The 15,603-nt window shown below is 36.1% G+C and overlaps 1 protein-coding gene across 3 annotated transcripts in view; it reads left to right on the forward strand.

The window, feature by feature from the left end:
• Positions 1-15,216, forward strand: part of GALC (galactosylceramidase) — a 47,784-nt gene extending 32,568 nt beyond the window's left edge. For all 3 annotated transcript variants that reach the window (XM_015888872.3, XM_007432895.4, XM_088145258.1), the window contains exons 11-17: positions 1,077-1,166; positions 4,012-4,101; positions 4,962-5,106; positions 5,743-5,923; positions 9,708-9,868; positions 10,947-11,023; positions 11,970-15,216. In XM_015888872.3, the coding sequence (XP_015744358.1) occupies positions 1,077-1,166; positions 4,012-4,101; positions 4,962-5,106; positions 5,743-5,923; positions 9,708-9,868; positions 10,947-11,023; positions 11,970-12,113 (888 nt within the window). In that variant the 3' untranslated portion in view covers positions 12,114-15,216. The remainder of the gene's footprint in view (positions 1-1,076; positions 1,167-4,011; positions 4,102-4,961; positions 5,107-5,742; positions 5,924-9,707; positions 9,869-10,946; positions 11,024-11,969) is intronic.
• The last annotated feature ends 387 nt before the right edge of the window (positions 15,217-15,603 follow it).

The raw sequence follows: 15,603 nt of genomic DNA on the forward strand, positions 1-15,603 counted from the left end.
CTGATATATTTTGGAAATAAGTGCTTCTACGTAATTCTCTGTGAAGAGCATGGTACTAGTGCTTTTCAGTTGGTCTAACATAGTCCCTGAGACTGAGTAGTGCCAGAGCTTCAGGAAGTGGCCTTAGACAAGCACATTTGGCTTCTGGGAATAATTTATATTGATTTACTTGACAGGGTTGTAGTATAGATTATTGATATAAACTGCATAAAGGGCTTTCAACATTTTAACGTGCCATATTAATGCTTATGTATATTGGAACACATTTTTGTAACTGGTGCTTTTTCAGAATTTGAGCGGGCAATGAGGAGCTTATGCCTTGTTTTTGGCAATCACAGTTGGTTCATTATATTCTCAACAGTCTTCAAGGTGTGGTCTCGAAATATGGTCTTGCATTATGCTTTATGAATTCAGCAATGCACAGCTGGTCTATGTTTCTCCAAATTATGTGTATGTGTGTGTATTTTTTTCCTGGGTCATTTTAATTTCTCTTTTCACAGTAGGCTGTGTGCTGTTGCTGTAGTTTCTACTTCCTGGTTGATTTGGCATGTCAGATAGGGTAGCGTAGTTCCCAGGTAGTCCCACTCCCAGACAATACTACAATTGATAGGGATGTCCTGGACATAAGTTGCATGCAGAATTGTTATCGCAGAATATTGCATTATGGATTGCTCCCTCTTCAGAACACTGTAACTCCATTCCATTTGCTTTCTCCCTCTACTTTTCTGAGTCCCAAAGACACAGAGAATCTTCTCCTCTCGCCCCTTCCCCCAGTGGCCAGTATTTCATGATCACCAAACATACTCAGTCCTCATTGAACTATTCTGAGATTTCTTTCTCCTCCCTCCTCTTCACCCCCTCCTTTAAAAAAAGTAAAAAAAAAAAATCTAAATCCTTTTGTACCTTTATGAACCTCAGAATTCTCCAGAACTTGCTAATTCCGCTTTTCTGTGGGTGACACTCTTTGTCTAAATAAGCAATGCCATGTACAATCTGGATGATGGAAATAAAAGGAATGATATGATTTCTTAGGCTGAGGTGATGTTTGATCTGTGCAACTTATTCTTCATTTTCAGACTCATAACCACTCAAAGTGCATCAGGCCACCACTTTTTCCCTATACTGTGTCACCCCAAAAAGCAGTTTTCTACCTGAAAGGATCCTTTGTAAGTAATTGAGTCATACTGTGTTGGGTGCCTTAGAGAATAAATGGTCAAAACAGGATCAGGCAATACTTTGTTTAGCCTTTATAGCAATTGTAATGATTGGTATTTTTGAAGTGATTGTGTAGCTGAATGTTACATATAACTAATTCAAAGATAAGCTCCATTCCTATGCACCTAGTCTTATTGGCTGTTGTCAGAAATTGTCCATGAACAAATAAACATGATGCAGTCTAGATTCATGGTGCTTCAGTGTTTGGCTGCCTATGATCTGGTTATAGTCCTAATTTCTGCTACAACTCAGATTTCTATTTACTTCAACATGAATTAAAGTATGGTTAATTGATTATTAATTAATTCAATTCTGCTGCTGTGGTTCCACTTAAAAATTAATTATTAACTTATTAATCAATTTAAATATTTATTTTAAACTGATTAATAAGCTAATAATTATTTTTTTAGTGAAAGGAACAAGTACCCAAAATTTCCCTGTTCAAGTTAGGTCTTTCTAATAATAATGGGTTTAATTTTTCTCATTTTAAACAGTATTATGAGGCTTATTTATTAACCTCAATCATGCATTGGAATGCAAACAATATTGAATAAATACCATTGTGGGCTCAGCTTGAATGTTATCTATCTTGGCAACTATACTAGTTATAATTATACTATAAGAGTGATTTTTCTTTTCTTATTTTAAAATGGCTAGTAATACACTTTTTAAAGAAATCATGGACTCATAATGGAACCATTACCCTTAATCAACTGTTAAGTAATGGTACTTTTAAAAATTCTGAGATTCTACAAAAGGATTTTTAAATGGCAATAAATACCATTAAAATATTTGTTATCTACACGGTTTGCTATTTTGCCCTAGTATTAAGGGATATTTCAGAGATTATTTTTTTTTAAAGTTTGGGTCTGTTTCTATGCTGGATTTGTAATAAATGTGAAGGAATTTTGGTAAATATGTAATTCCTTATTGGTTATATATAGCCATGGCAAACCAGATTCGTTAAAGGCAGCTAAGGATTAAAAACATCAATGTATTGTTAAATTATCTTTCAAAAATATGGAAATGTTCAACCTGAGAAGAACTTTGGATTGTACCTAGATTGTGGCAAAAAAGATGATCACGTAGTCATGGAAGAATGGTTGAATTCCAAACTGTAAATGTTGGTTTTATGAAATTTGTCAACTCTGAAGCCTTTGAATCAGCTTTGTATCAAGAGGGAGGCAAGACCGGACAATATGATTCCATATGGTCTAGGTTCAGTTCGTCATAAAAAATTGAATTACATTGAAAAATTGAAGAAAGTTATGTAATTTCAATAGTTTGATATCTATCAATCTATATAAAAAGGTATTTAGGTGATTTGCTTTGTTATGTTGACTTCCTAGTTTAGTTTTTTTTTTTAATTATTATTTTCTGCTGCTGTGCCAGGACTGTGGTGGCTGAGATTAAAGACCTATCTAGTCAGCATCCAGTGGGTCATAGTGGCTAAAAAGATACCAGTGGGTAGCCCACACAGAGGATATGAGCTCAGTGGAATCCTACTGCTCATGATCTATCTGGTAATTAATAATTAGAGACACAACAACCCTGGTACTGAAATGAATATACGGTCATCCTGACTAGTAGACATTGTTAGCCTTCTCCATGCATTTGATTAATTTCCTTTGAAAACCATCCAGGTTGATGGCCATCAATATTTCTTGTGGGTTCAACTATTCCATACCTAGACATTTATACTGAATGGTAGCATGTACCATAAATTATAATTCTCAAGGAAATTGCTGAGTATGTGTAGTTTTAAAAGATAGGACGATTAAAAGATCTGTAGTTTTGAAAGATAGAATAAGATAGATCTACTTTCATAGAAAAAGTAGGGGTCTATATATTACTTAGTACCCTTGTCTAATCTGATAATTGCCCAAAGTTTAAAATAATAGAATATTATTTGTTCTATTTTCATTAGATTTATAATGCAGACCAGTCAAATATTTGCAGAGCATATTAGCATCCCATTGCATATTTCTTCTTAGTATATACTTTTTTTGTGTTGCACAGAGAAGATAAAGGGAGTTCATTCCTCAAAATTCTAGCTTGGGTAACTTTGTTGAAAGAATCTGGTTCTGCTTCTTTTCTCTCATTGGAAACCATTGTTTGTGCTAAACTGATTATGTACAGTCTTGCATTAGTTTGTCTGATTTGCACACATCCATACATTGATGTTAATGCAGAAATAATTGAATTCTTGTTATTCTGTTTTGTCATATTACCAAAATTTATCAAATTATTTTATTCTGTCTTGAATGCTGCTCTGCAAACCTGCCATTTAGAAGGGATTTGATGAGGTGAAGGTGTTCCTCTGTGGATGCATATGTGTATATAGAAAGTTTTGTAGACCTTGAAATGGGAAATTTTAGATAAATGAGTAATAATAGCTCCTCAGAGGCTGCCTTGGATCTACTGGATCCATAACTTGTGAGAGGACTTGGTGTTAACAAAAATGTCCTGGAGAGATCAAAATCAACAAAGATAATTTAGGCCTCTATTACAGGGGGCTGTCCCCATCTCCTGACTGACTGATTGCCTCTACTTTGTTCCTCTCATTTAGGGTTGTTCCATCTATGCAGAATCAACTTATCCTCTTAGAATGATTACCTCATGTCATGCTGTATCATCTTTCTCTCTGGCTGGGCATTTTGGGAGCCATAGCCCCAAAACATATAGAGGGGATGAGGCTTGATAGAGGTTTTGAGTGGAACAGTGGACATCTTTGACAGTTAAAAAAGATTTGAGATGTTATAAAGAAAAGCTAATATGATTTTTTTTTCTCCTCAGAGCAAGTTGAAATCTCTTCAGATGTGGTATTCCAAGCTTGAATTTTCTACTGCCAATTCTACGTTATTTCAGTCACTTGGGCCTAAAAATGTGAGTGTGCCATAAATTATAGGGTTAATATGACTGTGATAGAGTTGATGGATACTGCCTTTAAGAGTCTATCTGAAGAACTAAAGGTATACAAAGGAAGAGCTTTTGCCTGCCTATTTTCTTCTACAAAGCTGCTTCTGTAACAAAAGCGGAAAGCTGTTTAAGTAGGAGGAGTCTTATGAAGTTTCCATGTCTGAAATGCATGCATCTCATCTTGTCACTGCAGGCACCATATTTCTCCTTTTAATGAGGCAACCAGAACTGAGAGAAGAAATGTGAGCACTCTCAGTTCCTCTCTCCCACTCAGAGCTGTAGTGTTGTTTCAATTATATAGCATGTTATTGTGCTATACGTAGCTCTTTTTGAGTGGCATAGCTCCATCTGCAGATGAAGAAAAAAAATGCAGTTTGAGTTGAATCAAGTGGGAAATTTCTAGCTTCAATTGATACTCCTCTGTGTTGCATGTGGCTCAGGGTTCATACTTTTTTTGCACTCCTGTTTCACAGCATATGTTTGATGCCTCATGATGGAACTGTAAGGCCTATTTATTTATTTAAATTTATCATATGCACCCAACTCCAATGGATGCTGGGCGGCATACAAAACCAAAAATTTAATCTGTCTATAACTCCTTATAGTGTCACAGTAAATTGCTGATTTGGGGATACTGTATGGCTAAAGCTTAGTAAAACATTTGGAATAATACATAGTTTGAATAATTTGGAATAATATAGTTTGAAGCTAGAGCCCTATTCTTGTCAGTGTTGCAAGAATGAATCCTTTCCAATATACCCACCCTGAAAAATATCCCTGTATTTGCTGTTACTAGTGAGTCACTTGGCTTCCTTCTTGCTATGCAGATCTGTGAAGGCATGTTGACCCTGAACTTGGGCTTGGATGAGATCTATACTTTGACAACTGTAACAACTGGCCATAAAAGTCCTTTCTCAGAACCTCCTCCATCTCAACCTTTTCCATTCACTTACAAAGATGATTTCAATATCCGTAAGTCAACATAAAGCTATTTTGAGGGAACTCCTTATTTGATGATCCTAGGCTATCAGTCATCTTTGTCAAGAATGGGGCCCTCATCAATAATATAAATTCTCTAACATTCCTGATAGTTAATGAACAGAAACCTATAATAGTAAATACAGGAATCAATAGATTGGGAGAATCTATTGATATCATTAAGTCTAATCCCCTGTCTGGGACAGGAATCCAAATTAAACCATCCATGATAGATAACTGTTCAGTTCTGCTTGATGATTATTGCTGCAAATTGGGCACTCCATGCACTTGTTCACTGAATTGCTTTCTGTAGCTTTCTAGTTTTGAAAAAGCCTTAGTTTGGTGTAAGCTCAGTGTAAATCATGAACACTGAGATCTGAACTCACCAGAGTTCCCAATCACATGCAGATTTCAGTTGACTGTTCTTGGTGGCCTTTCTATTTTTTCATTTAGTTTGATAACGATGAAGAGATGACCAGTTAAGACAGTAAAAATGAATTTTTCAGTATGTATGGCAATTAACTACTATAATGTATGTTTTTTTGGAACTAAGAAATTGCTGCTTTTGTATAGTGTGAACACCTGTGATTGTGAGGGATTGAAATAATAAAATTTATGTTCTTCAAATAGGCAACCCACCTTTCAGTGAAGCACCATACTTTGCTGATCAAACAGGAGTGTTTGAGTATTTTATTAATGCTTCAGATCCAGGGGAGCATGTCTTTACACTCCGACAAGTGGTGACTCAGAGACCTATAACCTGGGTTATAGATGCAAAGAACACAGTCAGCACTATAGGCAACTATAAGTGGTATGTAGTGAATATAGTACCTTGTATTCACAGTTTAGTCCAAAGTTTACTATGAAATGTGGTCACAACAGTGAACTTAGAGTTGCAGAGAAGAATCCTTTCTGTTGACTTGCTTATTGTGGTTATTTTTATTTTATTTTATTTTAATTTAATTTAATTTAATTTAATTTAATTTAATTTAATTTCATTTCATTTCATTTCATTTCATTTCATTTCATTTCATTTCATTTCATTCAATTTATATAGCTGCCCATCTCACTTACATGACTCTGGTGGCTCAGAAGTTAAAACAGCAAAGACAAACTCATAGAAATAAAGTAAAACAATTAAAACTATTAACCAGAAATAAAAACTTGTGGAAGAGTGCCAACCTACAACTTACAGACAATACAGCCATCTTGCAGGGCCCCCACATCCATGGGATCCCCAGGCCTGATGGCACAGCCATGTCTTCAGGGACTTCCTAAAAGCCAACAGGCTTGGCGACAATCTATCCTCAGGGGGGATAATGTTCCAGAGGGCAAGTGTCACAGCAGAAAAGGTTCTCCTGGATCCTGTCAGATGGAACTCCTTTATAGATGGGACCCATAACATGCCCTTTCTGCTGCGTCTGAGTTGTCATCATGCTTATGTAGAACTAGTGCTATGTAATAATGTTTTTAGTGTGATCCAAGATTGCCACCTACTTCCTCCTTCTATGTAATGAGAAGCTGATGAGCATAAGCCATTGCTAAAAGAGAACTGAACAGATTTCCTATGAAGAAAATTGTCCTAGCCAGTATTCTTGAAAGTAGGTGTGTTACAAGAATATGAATTATACTTCAAAGTATGAATTACTTGCTCTCTTGGGTACTGGAGCCTTGCAAATAAACTTGCTGTATATAAACCTACTTAATTTATTTTAAGAGACTGTGGTGCCCTTCAGTTTAAAAAATGAATACAGAATGGTTTACAAATAAATTTATAAAGAACAATCAGATAATTGCTTATTCTCTTCCCTACTATTCTTTCCCTTGACCTCATCTTTGGTGCTGTTTCTTCCTTGGAGCTATACCAAACTAGAAAAGAATGCACCTGGAAATCAAGTGGGGGCCCATATAGCTAGGATAGCATGGTAGCCAGAGAAATAGAACATTAGAACATTAAATAGAAATAGAACATTAAATAGAGCATTATATTTTTGGTTATCCTTTTAGATTCATTTCTCTTAGAGAGACTGATAGTTGCATCTCTGTTGCTCTGCTGCTCTTAGAGGTACAGTTTTTCCAATTTTATAATGATGATGATGCTGTCTGTTCAGTTGTGGCCGATTCTTGGCAATTCTATGGACTAGCTCTCCACCTTTTCCAATCTTGTATGGCTTCTTTCAGTTGTTTTATGCTCCGGATGGTGTCAGCTTTGATGGTGTCTAGCCACCGTGATTTTTCCAGTGAGAAAAATCTCATGTTATCTCATGACATCTCATGACATGGCCAAAATAAGTAAGGTGGAATTTTGTGATTTTGCCTTCCAGCAATATGTCTGGTTTTATATGCTCCAGAACTTGCTTGTTTGTCACCTTTGCTGACCAAGGAATGTGCAGGAGCCTTCTCCAGCACCACAACTCGAACTTGTTGATTTTCCTCCTGTCTAGTTTTTTCATGGTCCAACTTTTGCAACTGTAGGTAGCTATGGGAAACACAATAGTGCTGACTAATCTGCATTTTGTTGCCAGGCTGGTGTCCTTGTTTTTCCATGTTTGATTCATGCTCATCATTGCTGTGCGATCTAGTGCAATTCAGTGCTTTATTTCTGGACTGCATTCACTGCTTTGATCGATCTGTGATTCTAGGAAAGTCATTTCTCGTACACATTTGATCTCTTCATCATCAGTGGCTATTTTGACATTTCCATTCCTTGCAGTGGTCATGGGCTTGATCTTTTTGATGTTTAAGAGGAGGCCAAATTTCTCCCTTTCTTCTTTAATCCTTTTGATCAGACGTTTCAGGCTTTCTTTTGTTTCTGAGAGGAGGGTTGTGTTGTCAGCATATCAAAGATTGTTGATGTTCCTTCTTCCAATCTTTATTCCAGTTGTTGATTCTTCAAGTTCCAGCTCCCAGTTGATCCTGCAAGTTCCAATTGATCACTTTAGCATACAGGTTGAATAAGAAAAGTGAAAGAATGCAACCTTGCTGCACTCCTTTCTCTATCTTGAACAAATCATTGTCTTCATATGGTGTTCACACAGTGGCTTCCTGATTTGCATACAGTGACTGCACCAACTAGACCAGATGTGTTGGCACCCCTAGGTCTTCTAGGGTTCTCCACAGCTTGTCATGATCGACACAATCGAATGCATTCTTGTAGTCAATAATGCAGATGTAGACGTTCTTTTGATATTCTTGAAATTTTTCCGTGATCCAGGGTAGATTTGAAATATGGTCATGGGTGCTATGATCCCTTCTAAAGCCAGCCCTGATAATTTCCTTTTGATAGTCAGCTCAAGACATTGTTGTATGTTCTTAACAAGAATCTTGCTAGTGTGTGGGATGACGGCAATTATTCAATAATTGGAGCAGTCCTTGGAGTTGCCCTTTTTTGGCAATGGAATGAATGGTGATTGTTTCCAATCCTGTGGCCATGTGTTCATTTCTCAACCTTTCTGGCACAAGGTGTTCTTGACACCTTGTTGGTCAGATAGTTCTTTCCCTTGCTTGTTTTTGATGATGCTTTTTTGAGCAGAAAACAGTGTTTAAAAAGTAAATCCCTTGACTTGTGCAAAAGCATTCCTGATGTGGCTCTTTGTGCAGTCCTCTTCTATCTGCTTGCAAAATTGGTCCCAGTAAACTTAGTTGTCTTTGCTTGCTGCTCTTTGGAAATCCGCATTCAATCTCCTTGCTTCCTCCCATTTGCCTGCTGCTTTGGCTGCTTTTCTTTGCTTGGCTATTCTGATGGTTTCATCTGAGAGCCACTTGTACTTTTTCTCTGGTGTTCAACTGCTATTTCAACGATGGTCGATTGAATTTCTTGCCATAGTTTGTCAGGCATCTTCTCAGCAATATCCAGCAGTTCAAATCTATTTTTCACCTCAACTGCATACATGGCAGGGACTTCTTTGGTGGTGTTGTCTTTTTCATGCTGCATAATTTGACTCTGATCTTAGCCACCAACAATTCATGATCTGAACTGCAGTCGGCACCCGGATATGTCTTGACATCGAGGACTGAACTGGTCCATTGATGGCTGCATAGGACATAGTCAATTAATTTTATAATAGAGATAGGAAATATAACACTTTCAACAGTCCTAGATAGTATTGAGTGAGCCCCAAATTAAACATAAAAAACTCCTAAAATATTGTGAAGTGTTGGCATTGTAGGGAAGAAAATTTCAAAATTTTGTAAGATACCAGACAATTTTGAAGATGGATTTTGCCTGGCCCTTACAAAGATTGTTGATTGATCGATCTATTTATCTTTGTCCTGCTTCATCTTTGCTAAAAAGTAATTTAATATGAAGCAGTTCCTATTTGGGAAGTCTTATATGGAATGATTTTTAGCACTAAATAAAGCATCATCAAATTTAGAATATAACTTTAGAGGTTTAGGGGAGAAACAGGAAGAAAAGATCAGTCCCCTGAATATTATAATTGTGATCTGGATTACCTTCTCCCACCTCCTTCTATGGTTACAATTCTAATTTCAAAATAGGCAAGAGAAAAGTCTGTTCAAACATTAAGATTATTAGTATTCATTCCTAAAAAAATTCAGTCTGAAATTTGATCATCTTCCTTTTGTTCTTGCAGGATAAATTTCACAATAACCTGTGACATTTATATAGAATCAAATAAAGGAGGAGCATTCATTGCGGGAAGAGTTAACAAAGGAGGCATATATACGGCAATTGCCGAAGGAATTTTCTTCTGGGTTTTTCCTGATGGCACATATCAAGTCACAGGAGACCTTGGTGAGTACTTACTTTTAAATATGTTTTGCGAGGTGGGGAGTGTTGGATAGCTGAATTGCCCTCTATTCTTAGATGCTTGATAACTGCACTGCAAATCTTTCATGCAATAGTTATTACATGCAGAACTGCATTTCAGAGCCTTACCCAACCTGGTGCCTCCAGATATTAGGAAGGAGGCAAAAAGATTGAAACAGGAGCATTTTCTTTTTTCAATATTCAAAACTGAAAATGGGCTCAAAGTGTGATGTTTAGCTATTGTGACATTCAGTCTAGCTGAGCAGTTAGCAGTCTGGCTTACAATTCCACAAGTCCTTGCCATCGTGGTCAGTGTTCAGGGCTCGTACAGATCTTGTCCAGAGTATATGGATGGTACCAGTAACCTGCCCTTCGAGCAGAAGATTGGATTTAGCACCTCTGGCTCACTCTAGGCCAGTCACCTTCCCTCTGCCTAACCTAGTTCACAGTTTCCATTATTGTAAGGTTAATATGGGAAAGACAGTATCCAGAGCTCATTCGTGAATGGGTGCGTGTGTGCGTAATAAATAATACGTGGAATCCCAATGTTTGGCTATCTTACTGAAAAGTTATTAGCCTGAAAATGTTCTTCTGTATAATTTAGTTGGAACTTAAAGATCATTTCAAGAATGCAAAGACTTATAGAGGTATAATAAAGCATTCATATAAAAATGAAAAGAAAGTCTTTTAGAAACATGTTACATATCACTCTTGAAAATAGTATATTTGTACCAATTTGAAGTACCATTATTTCCCACATTTATTTGAAGAAGCAGATAAATGTTATTGGCACCCAAGCTCTAGAACTTCAATTAATCCCTCAGCTATACAATTCCAAGTAAATTACAATATTGAAAAGTATCCTTTAATCATTATTCTTAGCTTATATTTAAATTTGTCACTGTGTCCCAAAGTTTGAGAATTATAAACTAATTGTACTGTATTCTGTTATGCTTTTAATTTTGTTTTGTTTAATTTTATTCAGATTTAGAGTTTCTGTTATACATAATTTTAGTTCACTTCCTAAATAGAGAAAACATTTTAAAATGTTATTTGTTTGTAGCTGGTAATAAAATCTTGATGAAAGGGTTATCTGGTGTGCGAGCAAACAGATGGCACACACTCACTCTGATTCTTAAGGTAAGCATTGAAGTGCTATCCAAATACTGGTAAGCTGATTAACTCCTATAGAGGGATAAAGACCTGCTATCTCATTAAGCCACAGGTATTAAAATTCAACTACCTAACAAGCTGCAATTCAGTAGTATCATGCTGAGAGGTTCCTTTGTTCAAGAATAGCCTCTTAGAGATTAGTACAAGAATATCCTGGCAGATTAAAATCTGCCTATCCACATATTTTCTGAGAATTGCACTTCCTGAGTTCAGATTTGGATTTATAATAATACATTTCTTGGGATGCAGTGTAGATATAAATTTTCATACCACTTCTAAAATCTGGACTGTGCAACATGAGGTTGCTTTTTGGGGGGTGGGGATATATTCTGATTTGTTCCTCTGAATGAGGTGAATAGAGGAAAAAACCATGTGGATTTCCTCCACTTAGTTTAGCTTGCAGAAAATTTGTTCCTGTGACATTGAAATGACAGGAATTAATCCTTGTGGAAATACATCTGAAATAGCAAGATACACCAGCTTTTCCCTAACTGCCTGCCCCCTCCCCCCAAGTTGTGCATGTTTTAATTTCCAGAAGTCTCAAAGGGTCAGGCTGGCTGGGGAATTCTGGGAGTTAAAGTCCATATCTCTGCAGAGTATCCGGATTGTGGATAAATATGCATGGTGCAAATAAAGGTCAGCGAGAGGGGTGACCTTTGGTTATGGAATGTGGCCATGATTTGGTTTCTTGTTTCATCTGGCAACTATTTTGTAAATTTGTTTTCAGTGGAGATCTTGCACTGCAGATCTCCCTTAAAATGCAAGCTTTGCTAGCATTTGCTTTGTGGGAAACCAAAATATTCTCCAGAGTAGATTTATTTTCTGCCTTATAATGTGCTTCATCATTATACCGAAAACAACATTGACTGCTGTAACTCAATATAAGTTTGTACTCTTCTCTTCTTTTTGACAGGGATCCAGTGCCTCTGGCATGTTGAATGGCTATCCTCTCTGGGAAAACGTCACCACAAAGAGTCCAGAGAATGGCTGGGCAGCAATTGGGACCCATTCTTTTGAACTGACACAATTTGACAACTTTCACGTTCAGGCCAGCTGAGGTTTCCATTGTACATAGTCAATTCTTTACTCCTTTGAGCCAAGTCAAACCTTAGTTTGATAGTAAATTATGATACTGGGGATTTTCTTTTTTGTTTCCTACTAATATTAATAGTACATTCAACTTTCTTGTGTCTAGAAATTGATTTTCTTTCATTGCAGAAAGTATGAGATCAACATTAAAAATCTGTGTTAAAAAATCTTTTGTAAGCTATAAATGGAAATGTGATACAGCAATATCTCTTTAATTGATTGAAATTTAACACTTTGTAGCATAATTTTAAGCAGTTACAATTGGAATTGCTGCTTTCAATATTTCTGGGAAGTGTAAAGTCCGTGTTTTTGGTAAAATTCACCTTGCAATCAGATAAATGCCTCATATATCTATTACGAAGCACTGTAATTTTTAAAACTTTTGTATTTTTATCCAAGTTGATGGAATAAGAATTTCAATGGATTTCGATGTCTTCTCCCAGGAAATGAGATTTTACTCCTATTAATGTCTTAATACACTTACCTAATGTTAATGGAAAAAAAATACCCAGCTTATGGTTGGCTTATTTATGAAGTGCCTTCTTTCAAACTACCTCTTGTCGACAACAGTATAGCAACTATATTGAAATGTCTGTTATTAATCTTAGGTTGATAACCCAATAACCCAAATTGCCTTGCAGTTTTCTTCTTTGTGCTTGACTAGATACATTGAAGGAGAAAAAAAGTGTAGCTGATGAAAATTCATGAGAGCTTTTTTTTCCTCAAGTCTGCAGGCCAATATACACATGAAGATACTATTGCACAATGACTATGAGCAAAGTTGTCAAATTTACAATCCAAACAGTTGTGCAGACATCAATATCTGTGGATGATGTACATATCAAGGCTCTAGCTTTCATGAATAAGGAAGAAAGCAGGCATAAAAACAATATTTCACATGCATTAGCTTACCAATGTCAATGGCTCCCTATGCTTTCTGGTAAAATTTGATTTTCAAGGGTAAAATAATTTAATCTATTGACCTGCTTATATGAGTGGACCAGTTTCAGTTTATTTTGTTACTTAGCATTTTGAAGTATACAGGTTAGGTGCCAAATGCAAAATAGTGGAGAATAAAACTAACACAAACTGGCAGTTTATAGGGCAGAGCAAATATATGAGAATGTACTGGGTCATCCTGAATATATAATTACAAAGTTATACTGGATTGTTATAGTTAGGAAAAAAATCTTAACACAGAATTCTAAAACTGCTCAACAGAAGTATATAAAGTTGTGTTCAGAGTCCAGTTCATGTTCATATTTTGCAGATGACAAATGATGAAGATGAGTGATGAGCAGTTTGTACAAGATAAGCTATGGTGGAGAGGGTTGTTGGGGTTTTGTTTTTTGGGTTTTTTTGCTTGCTATTGTAAGACTACTGGCCATCAGAAACCTTTGCGGTGCTGTTGCAGATCATACAGAGTGGTACCTCTGAATTTTGGTTTGTGTTTTATCACCTTTTATCTACCAGTGAAGTAACCCTAATGTGTTCCTTTCTCTGCTAGTGTTATGGATTGCTGGCTTCATAGAAAGAATAGGCAACTTCTTAAAACTGTACCCCTTTAAAATAGAATAGCTCAATTTGGTGCCTCTTTTTATTTTATTCTAGGCAATGTCAACTTATGGTATGCAGTAAAAACTAAATGTATGTGCTACCCTCAAAGTTGATTCTGATAAAATTGTATTTATACTGTAGATAGTGTTACAAAATGTCTTTGTTAAGTGATGCACAGTTCTGTCTCTTCTAGTTCAAAGAGACTTCTGAGACAAGATGCTACAGTTGATAACATATTGGCTTACTAAACAGAAATATGATTGTGTTTGTCTATTCCAGACATGATTAAACCACAACCCCCTAATTAAACTTTTTTTTTTTTCATCCAAACCAAAACACTTGTTTCCTAGCCAGGATATTTAATTTAATTTCAAACTTTAACAGTTTTGTTTGTAACTGGTAATAATAGTTGTTGATTACCAGTTAGGCAAAGATGAAATGGAGAAGTATGGTTATTGGAAGTTCCTTGTATGAGTAAAATGTCTCTTCATGTCTCAGCTTAAGAAGACAAAAGATGATCATTCAGGCATCGCCAATGGTAAATATACTTATGTGCAGCTAATAGTAACATAGGGAACCTCTCTCCTGTTTTGTGAGTTGGATATTGATGGTTGAAATCAGTTTCTTCCAAATTATGGGGCAAGAAAAGTAACTGTCATGATTAAAGACTAATGGCTTAGCAACTAAATAAAAAAGAATATTTTTGAAAAATATCTACAGCTGTTTAAATGAAATTTTGATATCTTATATTGGCCAAATGTCCAAAACTGGAGGTTGAGATGATGTTTACTGTCTCCCTTGGTAGTCCAAGGATATAAGGGATTTTTTGTTTGTATGTTTGCTTTTTGTCATTTTTTTTCAAATGGACTCCAAAGTTGCAGATTACGTCACTCATACCACCAGAGCAGACAGGGTCAAAATGTTTGGCTTTTTTGGGTTGGTTTTGTATGGGAAACGATGAGCAAAATGGGTGCCTTAAACTTTTGCGCCTACTGCCCTTAATGACTTAATTGTCCCTTAATGCCCCCTTAATAACAAAATTTAAGGGATGAAATGAATACATTAAAGTTACTAGGTTAACGACTACTGTAAGGCTGCAAAGTTAAGACTTCCATTTTGCTTTCTAGGGATTGCAGAAAGGCTACTAGGGACACATGATACCCTTTGCATGAAGTTACCTCCCCCAACCAGTTCATTCTGGGAAGTGACCAGTCCAGCTTGTCTGAAAGACATAGTTGGGAAGACTGATACATGGATATGCCTTCCTGCCTGCCTTTATTCCAAAAGCTTTAACATTTTTGCACTGCATAAATGGTTCTGTTTTTGCATTGTATACTAAATATAAAATCAAGGATTTGGTTTCTTGTTAACTTATGGAATTATAGATGCTTGTTATAAAACTGGCTTGTCTAATTAAGAAACTGCTCTGATGTTTCAACAACAGGCTGATGTATGTGGTGGATTACTACAATTCCTAATGTTTCAAACAAAGAATAAATGTCATTTAAATCTTTGATTTGTGTGTTTGTATAAGTGTTTGTGTGTATATATATACACATAGTACAGAACATGGCTCAAAAATAAAACTGGGAAAGAAATTTCAGTGGCAGATGTCAATAAATCATTGATAAATCTCTGATAGATCAAGATGGAACAAAAACAATCTGAAACTTATGCCAGTCAGTGGTTGAGTTACACATGATATGTTTGGTTTGGCTTAATGGGATGGGTAAACCCAGCCAAACAACTGGTTTAATGCAATGTGCAATACTAGAGTATTGACAATATTGGGCTAATGACAGCTTCCTATTTTTAAACAAAGTATCTCCTGAGGTCTTCTCTAGCCTGAACAAAATAAACACAGAAGGGGAATTGGAAACAGGATGCAAAGAAGAGGAGCC

This window comes from Python bivittatus, unplaced genomic scaffold, assembly GCF_059951505.1.
Source record: "Python bivittatus isolate LINGU-HERP-01145 unplaced genomic scaffold, Pbiv_v1 ctg000480_np1212, whole genome shotgun sequence".
Lineage (NCBI taxonomy): Eukaryota > Metazoa > Chordata > Lepidosauria > Squamata > Pythonidae > Python > Python bivittatus.